The sequence below is a fragment of the Carcharodon carcharias genome, chromosome 4 (assembly GCF_017639515.1).
Source record: "Carcharodon carcharias isolate sCarCar2 chromosome 4, sCarCar2.pri, whole genome shotgun sequence".
NCBI classification, from domain to species: domain Eukaryota; kingdom Metazoa; phylum Chordata; class Chondrichthyes; order Lamniformes; family Lamnidae; genus Carcharodon; species Carcharodon carcharias.
The window spans coordinates 135,611,642-135,636,380 of NC_054470.1; the positions used below are offsets into that span (position 1 = coordinate 135,611,642).

Consider the following 24,739-nt stretch of genomic DNA (forward strand, 5'->3'; position numbering starts at 1 on the left):
AAATTAGGGGTCGCCCTTTTAGGACAGAGATGAGGAGAAATTTTTTCTCTCGGAGGGTTGTGCAACTTTGGAGTTCTCTGCCTCAAAAGGCAGTAGAGGCGGGGTCATTGAAGACAGAGGTAGATAGATTCTTGTTAGGTTATCGGGGGTAGATGGGAATTTGGAAATCAAAACACATGAAAATCAGCCATGATCTTATTGAATGGCGGAGCAGGCTCAAGGAGCCGAATGGTCTACTCCTGTTCCTATTACTTATGCTTATGCTAGTGCGAAAACAGCCAATGCAAATCCAGCAGTGGCTTCTTTTCTCACCCCACTCTTAACTCTGGAGACCCCTAGGATCTAGCTTTGGCTACTTCTACTTCCTACGCTTCCATGTTGACCTCCTTCTATCCGCCATAATTTCTAATATGTCCAAAATTCAGCTGACTTTTGCTTTCCTACACTAAGTCCTGCTCACTTATGATTCCCTGTCTTCTAACACGTTGAATTTAAAATCTGCATCCTCATCTTGAAATCTCTCCGTGAGATTGCCCCACCTTATCCTTGCAACCTCTAAAGTGCCTTGGGATGTTTCAATGTTAAAGGTACAAATTTTTGTTCTGTAATTATGGAATGGTTTTGTAACATGTAGATCAGTTACATTTGTCATATGCATTATGTTGTAATTTGTCATGTTTCGACGTGAATTAACATAAAACAAAGTGCTTACAGTTTTCTCTTGCATAAAATGTAAGAAGTGATCTACTTTCTGTCCTTGTTTGTTCTCTGTTTTGTCCAATTTGTATTCTGCCCACTTCTGCTGATTTTGTATCTGTGCATGCATCTCAGTGAATGCAGTAGTAATCCTGGAAAATTATGTTTAGTAATTATTTATGTCATGTTAATGGAATTAATATAACATTTTTAAAAATGGTTGGCAATGCTACCAACACATTAACCACAGTTTCAATGAATTAGAAAATAAAGCAGATGAATTAAGGCTCTGTAGTGATTCTTGGAATTCTTACATAGTGTCAATATCCTTGTCACTTGTAAGCATTACAGCAGAATCATCTCAGCAGTATACCATGACTAATTTTAGAAGAAAAGGAAGAGGGCATTTTGGAGTAATGAGAGATACTTTTCATTATATGAGGGTGGGAGAAAATTTTGACAAACCTTGATGGTGTTTCAATTTAATTTTGCTTGTGTTGTATTTTTATATCAAAAATAATTTTCAAAATGATTATATTTTGTTCAGTTTAGCAGTAACCCTTTAGTAAGGAGTCCATGTATGACAAAGATATATTGTCATCTTCCATCTTGTTTGACCAACCTCTGAATTTTTTTTGAAGAGATAACAGAGAAAGTAGACAGGGTAATATAGTACTTGTAATTTATCTAAATTTTCAAAAGGCATTCAGTAAGGTACTACATAATAGAATAAATAAGGTTAGAGAATTCCGACTCAGTTGACAAGTAAAATGGATAGCAAGCCGGCTTCAAGACAGAAAGCAGAAGGTAGGAGAAAAGGATATTTATTAAGAGTGGAAAAGGTAGGAAGTGGTGTTCCACAAGGATCATTCCTGGGACCACTGCTGTTCACAATTCACATCAACAATTTAGGTTTTGGAATCAAAAATACCATTTCTAAATTTGCAGATAACACCGATTGTGGAGGATAATCAATATTGAGGAGAACTGCAACAAATTACAAGTAGGTACTAGCAAACTTGTGGCATGGGCAAATAATGGGTAAATAAATTTCAACATAGATAAATGTAAGGTATTACATTTTGGCAGGAAAAATAAGGAGTTTGCATATTACCTAGAAAATAAGAATCTAAAAGGGGTAAAGGAGCAATGTGATCTGGGAGAGCAAATACACAAATCACTAAAAGCAGTGGCACAGATTAACAAGGTCATAAAACAAAACAAGCATTTGGGATTATTTCTGTGTAATAGAATTGAAAATTAAAGGAGAGATGTTAAAATTGTATTGAACCTAGGTTAGACCACACCTGGAGTCCTGCAGTTCTAGTTGCCATAATATAGAAACAACAAGGTGCTGCATGGAGAGGGTGCAAATTAGATTTACAAGAATGATACTGGGAATGCGGGAATATGCCAAATCAGGAGAGGATGAACAAATTGGGTCTCTTTTCCCTTGAAAAGAGGAAGCTGAGGGAGATCTAATGGAGGTTTTTAAATTATGAAAGGTTTTGATAGAGTGGGGACAGAAAGGATGTTTCCACTTGCGAGGAAGAGCAAAACTAGAGGCCATCAATGTTAGATTGTTACCAAGAAATCAAATACGGAATTCAGAAGAAATTTCTTCACCCACAAGGAGTGGTTGAAGTGAATAGTATGAATGTATTTTAGGAGAGGCTAGATAAGCTTAAGAGGAAAGACAGGAGGATGCTTAACTGAAACATAAATGCTGGCATGTACTAGTTAGGCTGAATGGCCTGTTTCTATGCTCTATAACCTATGTAATTCTAAATTAATAGTCCAATTTGGTGTTAATTGTTCCCATTCATTCCCAAATACCTTGTTACATCTTATAAAAATTCAGATATAATAATTCACCAGAATAAACGTAATAATAAACACTGGAAACCTGAATCAATTTACATTCTACACATTATAAAAAGTTCTTACTTGAAATCTAGACGTTGAAGTTCATGTTGTAGCTCTCCTCTTGTAGTCTTTAAGTTTGTATTGTACTCACATTTAGAGCTATCTACTTTGCTCAGAAGTTGTATCACCTGTTATAAAAATGATTACTCAAATTACAATATTTCTATGCACTAGCAAAATCAACATTTTGCTGAATATAATTATGTTTTTCTTCAGAAACAGTTTTCCACCCTAACAGAATACATCTCTATTTATAAATGACCAAGGAAAGTTTCCTCCCAATTTGATTATAAAGATTTCAACACCACCAACAACTTGCATTTATATCAAGAACTGCATTCACATAATTTAATGGGAAAAATGTTTTACCAGCCTTAATTTCCAATTCTTTCATTTGCACTTCGAGGGAAGACTTAGTAACTTGAACTTCTTTCTTTACTTTTTGAATCTCATTCCTGGTTACACTGACATCCCCAGCAAGCTTGGAGATACTGGCGTCACACCTTGTATTGGAAAACAACATTATAATGCCATCTCGTTAAGTTAATGGATAGAAAATTAGGCAGAGTCCCTTATGAATGTCTGATTCTCCTTATCCAGTTTTCCTCCTATACTCTGCACTTGGGTAATTTTATTCTCCCAGGCACAGGCAAACCTGCCCCTTCAATCTTTAAGAGGTTATCTTTCAAATTAGCTGGTCTTGCATTAGAAGACACCTCAATACTACAACATTCAGGAAGACAAAGACAATAAGACAACTGTGAAAAGGAGGAAAACAGAGATAGAAGGGACTGTGGACTGACCATGAATTGCATCAAGGAAATGATGAGTCAGCTGGTATAAAAGCAATAAAAATAAATAAAGAAAATACTTCTTAGTTGCATGACTTAAAACTTAATGGTGTGTGTACCAGAGATGACAGAAAGGATTATAGATATAGTACCAGCTGCTGTCTGAGTAACTGAAAGAGATGCATGGATTCACTTCCCATTAACTCAAAAAAAGCTTGAAATTTCAGGAAATTAACAATCGATAATTCTGGCAGCTTTTGCACAAATAGATCACTTCAGATATTATCAGCTAATTATCCACTCTGAAGAAGAGTCATACAGACTGGAAACGTTAACTCTGTTTCTCTCTCCACAGATGCTGTCAGACCTGAGTTTTTCCAGCATTTTCTGTTTTTATTATCAGTTAATGTAAAATGTAAAACCTCACCAAGCAGAGCCTATTCAGTATCCTCAGTTATTTGAAACTCAATACTGGAACATTTTATGGGTATTGTACAGACAATAGTTTTTATTCTTCTGGTGCTCTTAACATTTTCACCACTTCTTAGTAAGTTTTAACATGGAATTTGTGCAATTTGAAACCTTGTTTGTCAAAAATTGTGCAGCAAATCACAGCTCAGCCTTTGCCTGTAGCATCATTGTTGCAGACAAGTACACCATTTATACTGTCAATATCTCACATGCAGCCTGACCTGAGTAATAAGTTATGGTACATACTATGAACAAGATTTAATTCAAATCTCCCAAATCTTATTATATCACACTTTAGATAAATTAAAAGAATAAACATTAAATATAACTTCAAATACAAACTCATTGTCGTGCGGATTGGAAAATGGTCCTGGCCATGTTGTTGTCTACAGGATTTTAATCCCAAGGTGCTTTTATTTCTCATTGTGTCTAATTATCATAAAATGCCTGAAGAATATTTCTGAGATAACCCATTGGGGGTGAAATTGGATATGGGCAGGGATACAAAACAGGTGGAATTGTCTTTGCTGTCTGATGCAGCCGACATTCAAATCTGTTGAACTGAATATCAGACAGGCATACAACGACATTGACAGATGCTATTTCACCTGCTTTGCATTCCCACCCATATCCGATTTCACTCTCTGTATTTGTGCAGGCCAGGAAATGACAAGTTGTCAGGATTCTGAAGAGGCCTTCAAGGATAGTCTTACAAAATCCTTGCAAAACAAGTGGTATGAATGTGTGAGATCTTTGCCTCAGGTCAGGTGGAGTGTTTCTGTTTTAACATTTGTGTGTTGCCCTGCCATTTTGTGCTGTATTCCTAGTACCTGGCAACTCTTCCACGGAGGTCCCCTATACCAGCCAATTGCTTGTGGTCCAGGCTCTGAACTGCAAAGCTAGTTCCTGCAGTCACACCATCTCTTGTTCTGATCTGTTCTTCCAGAACCTAAGAGAACATCACATGATTTGTTATAAATGGCTGTGTTTAATATCTTCAAAGGAAATGACTAAATATTGCATTTCTACTTTTTTTTGAGGGGAAGGAGTTTTTTTTGGAAGGTAAGGAAGGGGTTATGCATGGATTTTCTTTTTTTGTCATCATCAAGCATTTCCAGATGAAATGAAAAAAGTTTAAGTGCATATTATGTTGCCTCAATGCTGCTTCAGCATGTGTCCACAATGCTGAATAGCCCCTCAGCTGCACCAGTATTACACTGGGCCTTTCTAATTCTTAAATAACACTTGATTGTTCTGTGATATAGGCTTACAACCATCAGGAAACAATTTTGGAACTACCCCAGATTAATTTCACATAGAACATTTGGAATCATAGGGAAAGGAGTGCATAATATCAGTTATATTCTGCATTCAAATTCAGATCCAGAAGTGAGAGAATAGTGTGTAAACCCAATACATCAATTGATTAATACTAAGTTTTTGATGTTATTTAAAAATATTCTAGAAGGAGACTTCAAGGGGAAATTGAGTTAGTGGAAGTGGTAGCATAGTTGTAATGTCACTGAGCTAGTAATCCAGAGGCCCAAGCTAATGCATTGGGGACACAGATTCAACTCCCACCATGGCAGCTGGTGGAATTTAAATTCAATCAATCAATATATCTGGAATTAATTGCTAGTCCTGATAATGGTGACCATGAAACTACCATGGATTGTCGTTCAGACCCATCTGGTTCACTAATGTCCTTTAAAGAAGGAAATCTGCCATCCTTACCTGGTTTGACCTACAACTGACTCCAGACCCATAGAATTGTGGTTTTAACTGCCTTCTGAAATGGTCTAGCAAGCCACTCAGTTGACCAAACTGCTACAGGAAAGGCAAAAAAGAATGAAGCCCGATGGATCACCTGGCATCGACCTAGGCAGCGGAAATGACAAAGTCACACCCTTACTAACAAGTCTTCCTTACTAATAGCTGGGAGCTTCTGCCAAAATTCAAACAACAGCCTGACGTAGTCACACTCACAAAATCATACCTTACAGACAATGGCCCAGACACCATCACCATCCCTGAGTATGTCCTGTTGCACTCGCAAGACGGACCATCAGAGGTGGCAGCACAATGATATACAGTCAGGCTGGAGTTGCCCTGGGAGTCCTCAACATCGACTCTGGACTGAGGCACAGAATGTAGTCTGGGTGGGGGACTTTTATCTCCATCACCAAGAGTGGCTTGGTAGCACAAGCACTGACCAAGCTGGCCAAGTTCTGAAGGGCATATCTGCTGGACTGGATCTGCAGCAGGTGATGAGGGAACCAACAAAAATGAAAAATCTACTCACCAATTGTCCTTACTAATCTATCTGTCACAGATGCACCTGTTAATGACAGTATTGTCAGGAGTGACCACTACACAATCCATGTGGAGAAGTCATCCCATCTTCACTTTAAGGATACTCTCCATTGTGTTGTGTGAAACTACCACCATGCTATTTGGGTTAGATTTTAAACAGATCTAGCAACTCAAGACTGGGCATCTGTGAGGCATTGTGGGCCATCAGCAACAGCAGAATTATATTCAATCACGATCTGTAACCTCATGGCCTGGCATATTCCTCACTTGACTATTACCATCAAGCTGGGGGATCAACTCTGATTCAATAAAGAGTGCAGGAGGGCATGCTAGGAGCAGCACCAGGCACACCTAAAAATGAGGTGTCAATCTGGTGAAGCTACAACACAATCCAATTTATTGGAGGTTTTTAAAGAAGTAACAGATGCTATGGATAAGGAGGAACTACTGGGTGTCCTGTATTTAGATTTTCAGAAGGAACTTGATTAGGGGCCATGTCAGAGATTGTGGAAATTAAAAAGTATATTATCTAAATGGTGAGAGATTGCAGAGCTCCGAGATACAGGGGGATCTGGGTGTCCTCATGAATCACAAAAGGTTAGTATGCAGGTACAGCAAGTAATTAGCAAAGCTGATAAAATGTTATCATTCATTGTGAGGGGAATTGAATATTGAAGAGTAGGGAGGAATGCTTCAGTTATACAGGGCATTGGTGAGACGACATCTGGAATACTGTGTACAATATTGGTCTCCTTTTTTAAGGAAGGATGTAAATGCATTGGAAGCAGTTCAGAGAAGGTTGACTAGACTAATACTTGGAATGGGCAGGTTGTCATATGAGGAAAAGCTGGATTGGCTTGGCTTCAATCCACTGGAGTTTAGAAGAGTAAGAGGCAACTTGATTGAAACATATAAGATCCTGAGGGGACTTGACAGAGTGGATGTGAAAATGGTGTTTCCTCTTGTGGGAGAATCTAGAACTAGGGGGTCACTGTTTAAAAATAAGGGGTTGCCCATTTAAGAAAGAGATGAGAAATGTGTTCTTTCAGAGCATTGAGAGTCTTTGGAATTCTCTTCCTGAAAAGGCGATGGAAGCACGTTCCAAATCCATGAAATCCACACCTAGAAGGACAAGGGCTGCAGATCATGGGAACACCACCAGGTGCAAGATCCTCTTCTAAGCCATACACCACCCCAATTCGGAACTATATCACTGTTCTTTCACTGTCACTGGGTCAAACTCCTGGAACTCTCTTCCTAACAGCACTGTGGGTGTATCTACAGCACTTGTCGTGGTTTGTTATGAAGCTATGCTTTTTAAAAAGAAATTACTTTGGGGTATTATCGGGGCAGTCCATGGAGACTGGAAAGACAGAGGGAAACAAGCAAAATTCCACACAGGGTCAGAAAGCCGAGAGAGTCCCAAAGATCCCACAGGAGGCAATAGAGTCAGGAAAGCTTAAGGAGGCTACAGGAAAGCCAATTGAATTTGAAGAGGCCAGAATAGAGCCTGTGAAATTTAAAGAGGCCAAAATAGAGCCACAGGAATATAAAAGTGCTGTAACATAAGATATCAGATGAGCGAGCAGCTAATGGGAGGAACGATCTTGTAACAGTCTCAATCATGAAGGACGAAGTACTTGACAAACTAATGGGACTAAAGACAGACAAGTTCCCAGGACCTGATGGTCTGCATCAAGTGTTTTAAAGGAAGTAGCTGCAGAGATAGTGGATGCATTGGTCAAAATATTCCGGAACTCACTGGATTCCAGGAGGATCCCAGCAGATCGGAAAACCACTAATGTGACACCCCTGTTCAAGAAGGAAGGGAGACAAAAAGCAGGAAACTATAGGCCAGTCAACCTAACATCTGTCATTGGGAAAGAGTCCATTAAGGAAGAAATAGCAGGACATTTAGAAAAGCTTAATGCAATCAGAGTCAACATGGTTTTGTGAAAGGGAAATCATGTTTGACATATTTGCTAGAGGTCTTTGAGGATATAACAAGCAGAGTTGAAAAGGGGGAACCAGCAGACATAATGTATTTGGATTTCCAGAAGGAATTCGATAAGGTGCCACATAAAAGGTTCTTGCAAAAGGCAGGAGCTTATGGTATTGAGGGTTATGTGTTAGCATGGATTGTGGATTGGTTAACACAGAAGATGGAGAGTCAGGATTAATGGGTTTTTTCCAGGTTGGAAAGACATAACTAGTGGAATGCCATAAGGATCAGTCCTATGGCCTCAATTATTTACTATCTATACTAATGACTTGGAGATGGGCAGGGTGTAATGTATCCAAATTTGCCGACAATACAAAAATAGGTGGGAGGGCATGTTGTGATGAGGACATAAGAAATCTGCAAGTGGATATAGATAGACTGAGTGAGTGGGCAAAAACTTGGCAGATGGAGTTTAATGTAGGAAAGTGAGGTCATGCACTTTGGTAGGAAGAATCAAAAGGCAGACTATTATTTAAATAGAGAGAGACTCCAAAATTGTGCAGCACAGAGGGATCTGGATGTTCTTGTGCATGAAACAAAGTTAGTATGCAGGTGCAGCAAGTAATTAAGGCAGCAAATGGAATTTTGGCCTGTATTGCTAGGGGGCTGGAGTTTAAAAAGAGAAGTCTTGTCACAGCTGTACAGGATGTTGGTGAGGCCACATCTGGAGTACTGTGTACAATTTTGGTCCCCGTAGTTAAGAAAGGATATACTGGCATTGGAGGCAGTTCAAAAGAGATTCACTTGGCTGATTCCTGGGATGAAGGTGTTGACTTATCAAGAACAGCTAAGCAGGTTAGGCCTTTATTCATTAGAGTCTAAAAGAAAGAGGGGTGATCTTATTGAAACGTATAAGATTCTGAAGGGCCTTGACAGGATAGATGTTAAAATGTTTCCACCAGTAGAGGCATCTCGAACTAGGGTTCATAGTTACAGAATAAGGGGACACTCATTTGAAACTGAGGTGCAAAGGAATTTCTTCTCTCAGAGGGTAGTGAATGTCTGGAACTCTTTACCCCAGAGAGTTGTGGAGGCTGGATCACTGAAAGTATTTAAAGGAGGTAGATAGATTTTTGAAATATCAGGGAGTTGAGGGCTATGAGGAGCTGGCACAAAAGAGGAGTTGAGGCCTGGGGCAGATCAGCCATGATCTTATTGAATGCTGGGGCAGGCTTGAGGGGCCAAATGGTCTACTCCTCCTATTTCTTATGTTTCTTCTGGTTGAAGTGCCACAACAGAGTGTAGCGGAAGCTGGATAGCTGCCTGCAGGCAGTGGTTTCCCAGAGGACATGGGACAGACTGGGGCAAAACCCATTCCCAAGATAAGGGTAAAAGGAAGAGTAATACACCCTAAAACGAACAATACTTGTGGAAGCTACAAAAGAAATACAAGTGAAATCAATGTGAAGTTACCCACTGGAGAATCTTATGGTTGGGTTCTAAATTCAAATATAACTACATCCAGCAATTCAGCTTTAGAACCCATTAAAGGCAAAGTGCAGGATGAACCCAGACGCCTCATAAGGATTCAAGAAAAAGCTATCACCACTGTCACCCCAGAAATAAGATGTATCAGTGTATCTACTAAACAATTAAACCTATGAGTTGTAGAAACAGCAAGTAAGTGGTGAAGAAATTTAGAGGCAATGCAGTCAGAGAAATCTGCATTTTAAAACTTGCTCTACAGCAACCTATGAAATTCAACCCCCTGAAAAACTCAGGTATTGAACTTGAGATTTCACTAAACTCAAAGGTCACTGAAGACTGTGGGCGGAATTATCCGTACCCACGAGCATTGGGCGTGTTTGGTGACGTTAGCGAACAATATGGTGAGAAGGCCTAAAATCAGTTTCATAATGTTGTGAAACCAGTTTGCGTTTGTCTGCTCAGCATTTCTGGCCATTGGACTTTGGGAACCTCATTGTAATACATCAGCATATCACTATAAGCTAAGCCCGCTGGACTCATCCTTCCAACCCCTCCTGGATTGTCCACCCACGTGTTTCACAACAGTTTATAAAAGGCATGCACTTGGCACTTTGAGGGTAACTTGGAGGTGAGTGCACAGTGATGTTGCAGAGTGCTCACGAGGGTCACCTGCTGGATTTCAAGGTTGGGGTGACTTTGAAAGGGGGGGGGGCGGGGGGGGGGGGGGGGGGGGGGAGAGGAGGCAAAGGCTGTCCTGCAGTTGAAGGTAGCATACAAGTACATGCGGGGTGAGGGGTGGGCAAGGGAAGTGGCCACACATCGGGGACATTTTGTATAAAGTGACCTTTCCTCTGCAGCCGGGAAAGTTCAGGCACAGGCACGATGATATGTTGGAGTCGAGCTTCTAGCTTATCTGCCCACTCAAGCAACGCAGAGGCATCGAAGTGCCACCAAGTGTTCCAGAGCTTTTCACCCCTTGGAAACAGCCTGCAAACTACTGAGTATTTCAGTGGACTGCAGAACAATTGGACAACTGGGCACATTGTATAATCTCCTTGCTAAAGTTGGCCATAGAGCAGTTACTGGTGGAGGCACTCACAGCCCCTTGCAATGTCATCATCCGGGATGCGTAAAGGGACATTCAGACTTAACCAAGACAGGTCCTTAGTATACCCATGCAAACCCACTCGTCTCTCTCTTTTATCCTGCAGGAGTACAACATCAGGAACATGGAGCCTGGTGAATTAGCTGTATGCCTCGCAGCGTACAGAGAGCAAAGTCAATGGAGAAGAGAACGACTGAGGTGACTAGTTACACATAGGGAGAAACAGCACCCTCTGGAAGAAGGGGCAGATGGGGTTCCTGCATATGCCAAAGAGCCGCAGCGAGCTGTTGCTGATCGGTGCCTAGACAGACCTAGGGTCTATAGATGCCGCCTTCCATTCCTGCAGATGACTGAGAACCAGTGTCGATGAAGACTGCACATGCCTAGGGAACTGGTCAGTCACGCCTGCCAGTTACTGCAGGATTTGGGGCCATGTGAACATGGAGGGCATCCACTGCCAGTGACTGTGAAAGTGACAGCGGTGCTCAATTTCTACGCCATTGACTCCTTTCAGGGCTCCACAGGTGACCTCTGTGGGATATCACAAGCCTCCACCCAAAATTGCATCCATGAGGTCACAGATGCCACCAACGTGAAGGCACACAACTTTGTGCATTTCATCCAGGACCAGGAAAGCCAGGATGCAAGAGCGATGGGATTTGCCCAGATCTCAGGTTTCCCACAGATGCAGAGTGTGATCGACTTCACTCTTGTGGTGCTCAGATTTCCGTCGCAACAAGTGGTCAACTATGTCAACCACAAGAGATTCCATTCGCTGAATGATTAGCTGGTATGCAACCACCACAAATGCATCCTGCAGGTCTGCACACGGTTTCCAGGGAGTGTGCACGACTCCTACATTCTCAGTTGGTCACAGATCCCCGACATCCTCCAGGGCCCACAAAGGCTGCAAGGATGGTTCCTCGGGTACAAGGGCTACCCGCAGAGGACATGACTGATGATGCCCATGTGGCAGCCTCAGACTGCAGCAGATCGAAGGTATAAAGAGGATCAAGCTGCAACTCTGCTTGGTGGAGCAAAACATCAGGATGCTTCAAATGAGGTTCCGTTGCCTAGACCAGTCTGGCAGAGCCCTGCAATGTAGTCCAGAAAGGGTGTCACACATTGTCGTCACCTGCTGTGCCCTTTACAACCTGGCACTGCAACGGGGAGAGGAGCTGGCTGAGAAGGAGATGCAGGAGCTTGAGGTCTCCGATGAGGAGGAGGATGTCAATGATCATGAGGGCATGGAGGTCCTCGAAGGCAACAATGATGGCGATGAGGCCCTCACACTGTCTAGACGAGGCAGGCGTGCTCAGGAAGCCCTCAAAACTGCTAGATTTGTGGAAAATGACGACAACATGCAGTGAGGAGGCACCATAAGATCCTCACATTGGATCAATGAATATTTGACTCCAGTCTGGTTTATGGCAGCGCAAACACCCTCTATGAGAATGCTCCTGTCATGGAGACACATTGGAGGCCTTAGTAGTTGCTTGATTGCAGGAGGATGATGACAACATGCAGTGAGATCACTCCATAAATCTTCACATAGCCTTCGAGAATGTTTGATTCCCGTCTGTCCAAGGGCAGCTCACTTGCACTCCGTGATCAGGGTCATATCATGGAGATACTTTTAAAGTTTTATGGCTGTATCTGATCCTTTGCCTGCCTTCAGTACCTGACCTCTTCAGAAGCACAGCGTCACTGGTCACAGATGCTGAAGAGATGGAGGCCAGCCCCACCTTAAAAGGTGCTGAGAGCACACGAGGGAATGACGATTTTCTGTAATGGCTGCCCACAACATTCTGGCTGCAATGATAGCACCATCGAGGTGCAGGCATCAGTAATATGTCCAGGGAGCATGACGCCGAACCATCACTTTTGTCTGATGGCTGCACAAAACACAAGCAAGAGGCCCTGGACTGAGACACCTGCTTTTATCTTGCGTAGAAAGGTTTCACATCTGAGTGACATGAACACTGCTCATCACCACAAGGAGTCATAGGCAGGGAGACATTGTTGAGAATTTATTGACAATAGTAAACATTATGTACAAGTGATTAACACCCATACCCAGGCTGTGAAACTACATTTTCTTAACCTTCCTAACCCTGCCACTAAGTCTTGGTACTCCCTGGACATCCACAGTGGAGGTGGAGGCAGCTTGCTGACTGCTGTGATGACCTTAATGGGCTTCCTCTGGAGGGCTGAGACCTGGAGGGTCCCGGTCTGCTTTCGGGATCCTGATGTGTGGCAGCTGCACCCTCCTAGACTTGTGGAGCTGGAGCTGCTGGGGTCACAGGAAGAGGGGATCTGGATAAGCTGGACACTTCCGGAATCATCTGGGTGGATGGCCCCAGGGTGTGCACCTGCTGATCCTCCTCCCAAGAGCCCCTGGCTGCACCCCTCTTGCATACACACTCTTTGAGGTCAACTATGGTGTCAGCGATGGAGTTCAGCCCATGCAAAAGTGCAGGAACAATGTCCTGGACCAAGGTCTCCATGGCGGCCGCCATCCTACCAGTGTGGACCTCGGTGTGTTGTCATGCTGGCACTATCACCTCAGACTGAAGATGGACGGACGCCTCCATCGTGCCTTGCAAACTGAGGAGTGCAGTGGACATCCCTTCCTGATGTTCCCGAGCTTGCCTTTGCAGCTCCAGCAACTGTGACATGACCGAGTCCAGAGGCTCGTCATCTGACTCGGACTCAGCAAATGTCTGGCCTCCAGCAGTCCTCCGATTGCCAGGCACCTGGGAAGTCCCTGCCGCCGCCTGCTGTGGATCAGAAAGTGTGACGTGCTCACCAGATTGTGATTCCGAAGCTACTCTAAAGCTAGGTCCCACTGAGGAGTGTCTCTCTGCGCTGGTGTAGGGTGTGGGTGAGCACTGTGACAGGACTTCAAGGAGAGTGCCTTCAGATTCCTCTTCAGAGGTTTCCTTGGGGCTTGATTGGAGGACCTGGGTCATGGACTCCGTTGGCTGTTTCCCAGATGTGCCTGTGAAAGCAAGTGGAGATAATTAGTGCATGGAGGTGACTTATGAAACAGGACACGTCACTCACAGCACGGCTGTCTGATGGGTGTTGCACTGCTGGATCCTCACTTGCTTGAGCACCATGGACCCCACCGTCAGCACAGGACCGGTCCAGATCCTCACCGGCCAGCTGGATGGCTCTATTTTCAAAGTCCGTGAGGACCTTGATTTCAGGCATCCAGCCTGTATGCGACCTCTCCCTCTTGTTGTGTGCCAGCTTGTCCTACATAAATAGAGATGGAGAATGTGTAAGCAGGAAGCCTGCCAGACCAGGTGATAAATATGCCTGGCACGTCTGGGTGGTGAGTGGTCCCATGGACAGGATAAGGACAATGACGGTGAGTGAGAGTGAATTGTGATATCCCTTGAACTGGCAGTGAGTGAGGGCCCTGTGGATGTGTGATGGGTTTGTGAGTGTATGAGTTGAGTGATGAGAAGAGTGACTTACCCTGGCAGAACGGAGATCACTCATCCTCTTGCAGCACTGGGTGACTGTCCTCTTTTGCAGGGCATTGGCACTGACCACCGCTGCCACCACCTCCCAAGATGGATTCATGATGTCGCTGCCCATCCTGCGGCCAGAGAGTAGGTAGAGGACATCACGGCGAGGCTCCAGTGTGCAAAAGGCACTCGAGGGACACGTCATTGAACCTGGGGACTGCAGTCTTTTTGCCTTTTGGGACTATGTCTTCTTTGCAGCAATCGTGGGCTGGAAGCACCGAGATACGTGCGCGCGGATGGACTTTAAACATGGTGCCCAGCGTGATGAAGCAGTGACGTGATGGTGTGGCGAGCAAATGACAGCCCACCCACCATGGAAACTGTGTGCTTCCCAGAAATGCATAATTGACATGGCGGTTTTGGGACTATATGGCGTGAAAAGCCAGCATTGCGGCCAACAGAAAAAACTTTTTCCCATGTTACCGCACTTAGTGCAAATCCAGGATGATTCCACCCTGCATGTCTATTGGCATAAAAACACCAGAGCACTGCCACCAGATGTTAGTGAAAATCCAAACACACTAGACAATACTTAACAGGGACTTAGAAGGAAAACAAGGCCGCAAGGCATCAGGTTACCAAAACAACATCATCCTTAAGCCAGACGCCAAATCAAAAGAGATTTAATCGTAATTGTGCTTCATCCAAAGAGGGTGATGAGAAATTTGGAACTTGGAGCATTACTGTGGCAGTGTAAGATTGATAAGTGAATGTTTGAAGATGAATGTCTTGTTTATTCCATCTTTTGGAACAACATTGTAATGAAATGCCAGTAAAGCAACATTTCATTCCATATGGTGGGGAGGTGTTATGAGGCCATGCTTAATAAAAAAAGAGTTTATGAATTTACAGGCTGGAAACCATTGGATTTTAAAAAGACTTAAGCCACATTGCAGTGACTTGAAATGGCAACTTCTAAGATGGCTGAAAATTTGCATCACTGTACACAATAAAATCAAAATCCATTAAGTGGAGCCGATCTCTCTAGTAAACCCCAAGAGAGACAATTACGTTGAAGGAGTATGAATAGGATCATCTCTTAACCCATTCACAGAACATCCCTACAATCACCTGGTTGGGGAACACACATTAGAAATAATCACCTCAGGCAATGAACTCTGGCCAAGAAAGAAATCCACCCAGTCCATTATCTAATCAAATCGAAACCATCCATCAGGAATATGCCATCCATGACCATATTTGGTTTAGTGGTCAGTTGGAGCGAGAGGATCATGTGACAAGCCAGCTAACTATTTTTGTGTTTAAGGAACTATTTTCTCCAGACCAGATATAGAAGCAGAAAAGAGGCTGAAGTGGCAAGACCCCTGTGTGGGCCTTGTTCACTCTTTCCACCCATTTTGAACCCTATCTTCTGTTTGACTATCCATGTGCCACAGACAGAGATTTTAAAATGAACTCAACCCAGCAGCTGTGGTCTCTGGACGAACAGATAAATTGCCTATTTACATTTTTAAACCACCTCAATAATGAAACCAGTGGGACCACCGAGCCCAGCTTGCGTCCAACCCAAGTCATCAACCTATGAGAGCTGTATCATTTTAATCTTTATTGGGCTTTAAAGTATCACTTAATTTATTATCCTACTCTGTAACTCATTGGCGTATGTGTGTGAACTTTGAGTGTGTGATGCATGTGAAAGTTGGAGCATTTTTATTATTTTTCTTACACTGGGTTAAGTACAATAAATACAACCCTCATTTCTTTTTGAAAGACTTAAGGAAACCTGTCTGTGCCTCTTACGGTCACAAAATGTAAACAGTTAAGCACTTTTAAAAAACTGCAGCAGTCAAACAAAGAGTCGGGAAAGAGGGGAGCCATTGAACCTCTTGTCACAAAATAGAAGTAGCTTAAGTAAGTTATAACACCTGCGGTCTGTCCGCAAGAATGACCCAAACCTCCCTGTCGCTTGCCATTTTAACACTCCACCCTGCTCTCTTGCCCACATGTCTGTCCTTGGCTTGCTGCATTGTTCCAGTGAAGCCCAACGCAAACTGGAGGAACAACACCTCATCTTCCGACTAGGGACTTTACAGCCTTCCGGACTGAATATTAAATTCAACAACTTTAGGTCGTGAGCTCCCTCCCCCATCCCCACCCCCTTTCTGTTTCCCCCTTCTTTTTTTTTTCCAATAAATTATAAAGATTTTCCTTTTCCCACCTATTTCCATTATTAAAAAAAAACCCACTAGAGCTATACCTTGAGTGCCCTACCATCCATTCTTAATTAGCACATTCGTTTAGATAATATCCCCAACTTTAACACCTATGTGTTCTATTGTACTATTGTCGTTGACATCTTTTGATGATCTGCTTCTATCACTGCTTGTTTGTCCCTACAACCACACCAACCCCCTCCACCTCTCTGTCTCTCTATCTCTCCGCCCCCCACACACACACCTTAAACCAGCTTATATTTCAGCTCTTTCCTGGACTCGAACTCAAGTTCTGTCGAAGGGTCATGAGGACTCGAAACGTCAACTCTTTTCTTCTCCGCCGATGCTGCCAGACCTGCTGAGTTTTTCCAGGTAATTCTGTTTTTATATTTGTATGTGTGTGTGTTAGGAAAGAGTTTTAGTTTTTATGTTTAAGTTTGATTTATGTTTCTGTGTGTGTGTGTTAAGGAAAGGAAAAGTTAAGTTTTAGTTTCACTTTAAAAGATATCTGTATTTTAATGAAGATTTTGTGACCCTTGATGGGAAGTTAAAACAAACAAGGTAGAAAAAAAAACTGTGTTGTTGCCTAGCAACAGAGGTCCAGAGAGAGGGACAGAGAAAACTAGAAAAGCATTTTCAGTTCAGTTGAAGCCAGGATTCCAGAGGGACAGAAAGCAAGTCCCAAACTAAAGTTGAAGCCAGTTGCCAGGAGAAGTTGGACACAGGGGAAGGAACTGCAGAAGCAGGTTCCAGAAACTATGCTAGAAAGTCTCCAAATACAGGGGAGTGGAACAGAGAAGATCCAAGAGGACAGTTAAGTCAAAGGACAAGGACAGGAATCTGGAAAAGGTCCTGTTCTGTGGAATTGAAAATAAGCAGAGGGGACAGCTTCAAGCTTAAAGATAAGAAAGCTGCAGGACACAGATTTAAAGCAATATAGGCTTGCAAGGCATCAAAAGGTCCAAGGAGACAGCTGAAGGTCTATAACTCTTTACTATGGCCATGTGAAACAGTGGTGTTCTCTTGGCACAGCTCAGCATTTGAGAGAGAGTGCGTGGAAGGAAGTTTGAATGCATGTGGCAATCCAGGGTAGAGGAATATCGGAAGGAGAGTTCAAAACCCTGGAGGTGGACCCTCGTGGAAGGCATCTGAGAGAAAATGTTGTTTTGGGAGAAGATTCCAGAGGGAGTTCTGAGAGTGGAGATTGGGAACCCTCATGTAAAGAGTTCAGTGAGACTGGTTGGCTCACAGTATAACAAAACCTTGGGGGAGTTGACGAGGGATCCATAGCCTCTGTTTCAGGTGGCATCTGTCACTTGGTTTAAGAGCATGGTGGGTCTGAGCACAGTTCGCCTATTGGTTTACATGGATGGTGTACTTATTGTGAACATCAAAGTATAAGATAGCTTTTGTAACTTGTGTTTTTCTTATAAATCTTTATATATCTGTAAAGGTATAGTTGTGGATGAAGGAATATTGTAACATGGTTCATCTTTTCTTGTTTAATAAAAGTTTTATTCTTTTGTTAAAAGTTCATCAGCTGACTCCTGTGACTCTATTTAGTAGCCACTCTCCATGTACCTAAACAAAAAAATAAAAGTTAGGATCTCTCAAGCCGGGTTCCACCCTGAGATCTGGCTTGTCCAGTACTAACATCAGTTGGGATCATAACACTCTTGTCACCTGATAGTAACAGGTTCAAGAAGGCAACTCACCACCACCTTCTGAAGGACAATTAGGAATGGATAACAAATTCTAGCCTAGCCAGCCACACCCACATCCCATGAAAAAATACATTTTTAAAAAACACCCCCTTAAAGGATGGTGGAAAAAAAAAATCAGATGTACCATACCTCGAGTGGATTCAGAAAAGATAAAGGAGTTGATTTTAACTCATGCCACCCAGCAGCAGTGGCATAGTGTGCTTCAAACTTTAGTTTTCATGCATAAAGAGGGACTTGATAAAAGAATAGTTAATCAGTTCAGCACTTTCATTAGGCCTTAATTGTTTATGGAGGTTTTTATGTTTCAGTGTGAGCTAATATATCTATGGGAATTTTGACAACTTGAGGAAAAATTAGTGTATTCAATGTAACTCGCATAAAAAAAATGAACTAAACCTACAAAGGAAAAGAAAAACTGTTTACCTTTACCAAGGTATTGTTTTATAACAAATCAGCAGCCAATTATGCACTGTCCCCAATTTTTTCATAATGGAAATGTCAGTTCACTATGATCCATCTTTTCTCTCCCAGTGAAAAAAATTAAAATTACCCAGATCAATTTTAATATATACCAGATTAATACTGATTAAATCACTGGGAACAATTCGCTTGAGGAACTTACTGATGCTGTAAGGAAGCTGATGTGATTTACTGTAAAACACTGCATATCAGTCTGTCAGTGGCAGACTTGTGGCAGTTAAGTAGATTGAACATATGTGGTACTGAGTGAAACGGATCTCAGCCTGAGTTCTCTTGTTTTTTTTCTGACTCATAAAAACCACACTTGAGGCAGCCTCACTCGTACAACTTCCATATGATATTAAGAACAGCAATCTCCCTGCTCATTGTATTTAGCAAAACAAAACAAATAAATTACCTCTATGTCAGTACTTAGTTGTTTGAGAATGCTAGTTATAACTTGTATGTGGTTTTCCAGCAGCTGTGGGGATACTTTCTCTACTGGGTAGTTGCCTTTGTTTCCTCTCAAGTGGGTAATGATATCTTCTTTTATCTGAAAAGCCTGCTCCAGAAGTATTGCAGTAGTCCTTTCCTGGTTAGTTATCCGTTCATCCATGATCTGTAAGTGGCTCTTTGGTACCACAGGAACTTGAAGAAAGGTGTGCTCTCTAGGTAACCAAAACAAAAAGAAATAAATTGAACATAGGAAGTTTAGACCATTTAGCCCTTTGAACCTCTTCTGCCATTCAATAAGATCATGGCTCATCTGTGACCCAACACCAATATACCCACCTTTGTCCCATATCCCTCAATACCCTTGGCTAGCAAAAATCTATCACAATAACTTATATTTACATAGCACCTTTAACAAAATGAAACGTCCCAAGGCGCTTCACAGGAGCATTATAAAACAAAGTGTGACACCGAGCCACAAAAGATGTTAGGTCAGATGACCAAAAGCTCAGTCATGGAGGTAGGTTTTAAGAAGTGGCTTAAAGGAAGAAAACAAGGTAGAGAGGCAGAGGGATGTAGGGAGGAAATTCCAGAGCTTGGGGCCTAAGCAACTGAAAGCAGGCCTACCAATGGTGGAACCATTATGATTGGGAATACACAAGAGGCCAGAATTAGAGGAGTGCGATATCTCGACGGGTTGAGAGGTTGGAGGAGATCACGGAGATAGGGAGGGGCAAGGGCATGATAGGATTTGAAAACAAGGATGAAAATTTTAAAATCAAGACATTGTTTGACCAGGAGCCAATGCAGCTCAGTGGATACAAGGGGTGATAGCTGAACGGGACTTACTGCGAATCGAGACACAGGCAGCAGTATTTTGGATGACCTCAAGAGGGTGCAATGTCAGAGACAAGCCAGGAGTGTGTTGGAATAGTCCAGTCTAGAGGTAACAAAGGCATGAATGAGTGTTTCAACAGCAGATGAGCTGAGATAGGGGCCAAGTCGACAATGTTATGGAGGTGGGAAAAGGTGGTCTTAGAGATGGCATGAATATGAATCAGAAGCTCATCTCATGATCAAGTGTGACACAAGGTTACAAACAGGCTGGCTTAATCCCAGACTGCTGCCAGGGAGAGGGATGGGGTCGTTACTTAGGAAACGGAATTTGGAGGCCAAAACCAATGGTTTCAATCTTCCCAATATTCAATTGGAGAAAATTTCTGCTCATCCAGTATTGGATGCCAGATAAGTAGTCTGACAATTTGGCAACAGTAGAGGAGCCAAGAGAGTCGGCGGTGAGGCACAACTGGACATCTTCAGCATAGATATGAAAACTAATGCCATGCCATCAGATGATGTTGCCAAGGGGGAGCATGTAAATGAGAAATAGGAGGCCAAGGATTGATCCAGGGGGATCACCAAAGGTAACAATGCAGCAGCAGGAAGAGAAGCCATTGCAAGTGATTCTCTGGCGATAATTAGATAAATAAGAATGGAACCTTGAGAGAGCAGTCCCACGTGGCTGGAAAACAGCGGAGAGGCATTGGAAGAGGTTTGTGTGGTCATGCGTGGTCAAGCATGCCCAAGCTGCAGTCAGGTCAAGAAGGACAACGTGGGATAGTTTACCTTTGTCACAGTCTGTCATGAAACGATTAATGTATATAATATTATTGGAAAAAAAAATTTATTTTAAAATAGAGGTTTTGTCTGTGGGTGTGTCTTAATTGGATTAAAGCCAGCTAGCCTGGGTGCTTTGCTGTGTATTAGTTTTGATATGTTATAGAGATAGCGTGCATTTGCATTTTTTGAATAGAGCATTCAAAAAGTAGAGTGAAAACGGACACTAGCAACTACAAAGCAAGATGTTTATATTACTAATAAAATTGGTACTATGAAAGGGATTTTACTGTTAGAGAGTTTAGTTCAGAGGTTGTTGATACAATGAGAATTAACATTCAATGGGCTGTGGTAGGTATATCAAGACAACCGTTTTGGGTGTGCAGAGCAGAGGCAATGTGAGTCAAAAAGGCAGCTGCAAGCCTCCAACTGGCTCCAGAGGAACGAAAGTGAAAAGAACCTTATTTTAAACTCATAAGGTGAAAATGCTTTGCCTGGTGTTTGGTTAAGTCTATGGGTTGCTGTTACCTTAATGGAGATTAGTTTGGGAATTTGTTAAAAGTTATGATAATAGTAATTTGAAGCCATGTGTATATATATTTTAACCTGTGTAAATTAATAAAATGCTTCATTTAGTTTAATGTAAAACCTCAAGAACTGGCGGTCTGATTCCTGGATTTAGAGTCACATTTCAAACATAACACTTAAAATTATAGGTTGTGACAGTTGTTTAAAGTTTCCCGCTGGGATTTTTAAATAACTCCACTTTACCAACTGCATCAGTCATAACAGTCACGTATGTTGTAATTTGTGACTTTGATAAGAGCCATTTTGGTACTGTGGCAGGGGTTGGAGGGGTTCAAACATGGAATTCTTGGAAAGGTGGGAATGAATTTGGGAAGGAACAACATGTTCAAGGGCTTTGGAGAGGATGTTGGGGATGGGATTATAGTTTGCAAGGACAGAGGGGTCAAGTGTTATTTTTGAGGGGAAGGGTGATGATAATAGATTTAAAGGAGAGAGGGATAACACCTGAAGAGAGCAAACCGTTTACAATATTAGCTAAAATGGGGCCCAGGAGGGAAAGCTGGGTGATCAGCAGTTTAGCAGGGTTAGGATTGAAGAACCAGAGGTGGGTCTCATGGAAAAGAGGTGCTCAGAGGGGGCATAAGGGGAGATAGGAAAGAAACTATTAAAATTAACAATTATTCTAGCATCATTTCCTGTTTTCAGAACAGAATTCCAAACTTCTACCACCCTTTATGTGAAGGAGTGTTTCCTACCTTCACTTCTGAAAATCTGGAGGCTCTAATTTTTAAATTACTCTCCCTAGTCCTAGAATTCCCAACCAGCAGAAATAGATTCTCTCTAGCTACCTGATCTGTTCCTCTTAATATCTTGAAACCTTGATCAGATCCCCCCACTAACCTTCCACATTTCAGTGAATGCAACTGTAATTTGTTTAACCTCCCCTTCATTGTTAACCTTTGGAGACCAGGTACCTTTCTGGCACTCCCTGCAAGGCCAATAGATCCTTCCACAGGTATTATGCCCAGGAGTGCTCATAATACTCCAGGTGAGGTCTGACCAGAGCTATGAATAGCTGAAGGAGAACTTCTACCCCTTCTGACTCGAAACTGTATTCCTCTCCGCAGATGCTGTCGGACCTGCTGATTCTTTCCAGGTATTTTTAATTTTGTTCTACCCCTTTGTATTCTATTTCTCTAAATATAAAGACGAGGGCCAGAATTTTCTCATTGGCGTGCGAGGGTGGGCCCCGCACACTGACGCGTAAAATGACTTTCATCCACTACTGCTGTGACGAGGCAAGCCAGACACAGTGAGCCAGAGGCTTCGCGGCCATTGCTGGCTTCCCCTGTGTCCAGCGTGCAATCGACTGCACACATGTGGCCAAAGGCGCCAGCAGGTGAGCCCAGTGCCTTTGTCAACAGGAAGGGCTTCCACTCCATGAATGTGCAGATAGTGTGTGATCACAGGACGCAGATTCTGCAAATCTGTGCAAGGTAGCCAGGCAGCTCCCATGATGCTTACATCCTCAGACACTCCCAGGTGCTGAGGCTCTTCAGTGCTCTAGCCTGGCTGGATGGATAGTTGCTGGGTGACAAGGGCTATCTCCTCAAAAGGTGGTTCATGATGCCTCTCTGCCATCCAAGAACAGCAGCTGAGCAGCAGCACAACAGGAGCCACGCCTACACAAGGTCTGTGGTAGAGAGAACCATCAGTCTTCTCAAGATGCATTTCTGATGCCTGGACCATTCAGGGGGCGCACTCTAATGCCCCGCAGATCACGTGTCACTGATAGTGGTTGCATGCTGCGCTCTGCACAATCTAGCACTGGAAAAGGACAACGCAGTGGAGGAAGACGATTTATACAAAGTTGCTCCAACTACACACGATGAGTCCAGTAGTGAGACCGAGGATGAGCACGCACAGGGGAACACTGAAGGGGGTGACGCTGACCTGGGCATCCTCCAAGAAGGCAGGGACACCCGGGAGCCTTTAATCCAATGACCTTCAGCTAGCCCACCACAGATGGACCTCCAGAACAAGCCTGGGCTGCAGGCTCCATACTCAATACCTGAGTGCAAAATCTGCCTGGATAGGAACATTAACAATGTGCCTCGCCAATAAAGCTCAATGTCAAACAACTCACTCATAACATCATGGGATCCCGTCCACCTGCAGAAGTAAGGAATCACCCTGAGCCATGCTCACATATCAAAATTTAATGATTTAACAAAATGAAGCATAAAAAAATTACTAAGGTGTTACACATCACACAAAGTGGTCATCAACTAATAGCGGGGCAACATAAAACCACCAGTGAGAACCCCGTGGTGTGCCTCAGGTGCCTTAAGTTTACGTTTCCGCGTGCAGTCCCTTGCTGGCACTGGCATCTGAGACAGTTTGCTCACTGCACTGTCCTGTTGGCCTTGATGACCTTGGCCGACATCCATTGGCCCGTAGAGCCTTTGATGGCCTCGCTTGGGAGGGAGCAGCCAGTGGCACAGCTGGCATCTCCCCAGTTGCCACAGCCTCATTGGATTGCACAGTTATTGGCAGAGGGGTGGAGGAATTACTGTCCTCATCCAGAGTGCCCTGAGAGGAGGCCGCAAAACGACAGGCAGTTCCTGTGCCGAAATGAGGTCGTTTTGGACCTCCCTGCTCACCGTTGATGGGTGGACACCGAGCTGAGATACTTGGTGCCCAATCCATCTCCCACACTGGCATTGACCAGCTGAGGTCAGTTCCGCTGTAAGGGCTTGACGGTCCGAGCACAACCCCAGGAGACCCTGATTGTTCTCCTGGAGGAGCCTCTCCATAAGAGTTGCCACTCTCCATGGAGGAAGCATGATGCTCGACCATGAGGGCTCATTGGATCGGTGATGGTCCCCATGGACTCCTCCAGCACGGGCACCATGCCGCGCATTGCTTCATGTATCTTCGCCAGATCTTACCACATACCCTGCTGCACTTCCAGCGTCTGCTGCCTCAGGGACAACTCAAGAGGCACATCATCAACCGACCATGTGCCGGTCTCCAGCATCCTCTGACTGCCAGCACCATGGGCGCTCTCTGCCTCCGCCTGCACCTCAAGCGAGCGTGAAGTGCCCTCACCGGTGTGCCCTGGGACACTAGCCAATGATCAAATTCTCACCGATGGACTAGTATCTGCGTTGGTGCCTGCCTGGCTGAGATGCTGGTGAGTCCAATTGTTCAGAGCCCTCGGGTGTGAGAGGTGGCCCCCCTGCCTCCTCCTCCTGGCCCTGCTCCGGTGATGCTGCAAGGAAAAACAAGGATATTTGTTAATTAAAGTGGAGACAATGTCAATGTGCATGCCTGTCCCCCGGATCAGTATGTGCTCATCCTTCTATAATCAATTGTCATCCCATGTTGCAAGCTTCAGTCACTGAACATTCAGCAATGCCATGGCTGCTGGGACACACATTGTGACCTCAGTGCTCGGCAATCTTACCTCCCGTGGCACCCCAGCCTCACTGCCACCCTGTAGGCCAGGGC

At 43.5% G+C, this 24,739-nt stretch overlaps 1 protein-coding gene across 1 annotated transcript in view; it reads right to left on the minus strand.

The window, feature by feature from the left end:
• The window catches only part of fam81b (family with sequence similarity 81 member B), a 54,817-nt gene that overhangs the window by 15,267 nt on the left and 14,811 nt on the right, over positions 1-24,739 (minus strand). Inside the window, exons 2-6 of the mRNA XM_041185337.1 lie at positions 19,047-19,296; positions 4,715-4,833; positions 2,966-3,125; positions 2,644-2,750; positions 713-848 (exon numbers count right to left, since the gene is read on the minus strand). Coding sequence (XP_041041271.1) covers positions 713-848; positions 2,644-2,750; positions 2,966-3,125; positions 4,715-4,833; positions 19,047-19,296 — 772 coding nt within the window. The remainder of the gene's footprint in view (positions 1-712; positions 849-2,643; positions 2,751-2,965; positions 3,126-4,714; positions 4,834-19,046; positions 19,297-24,739) is intronic.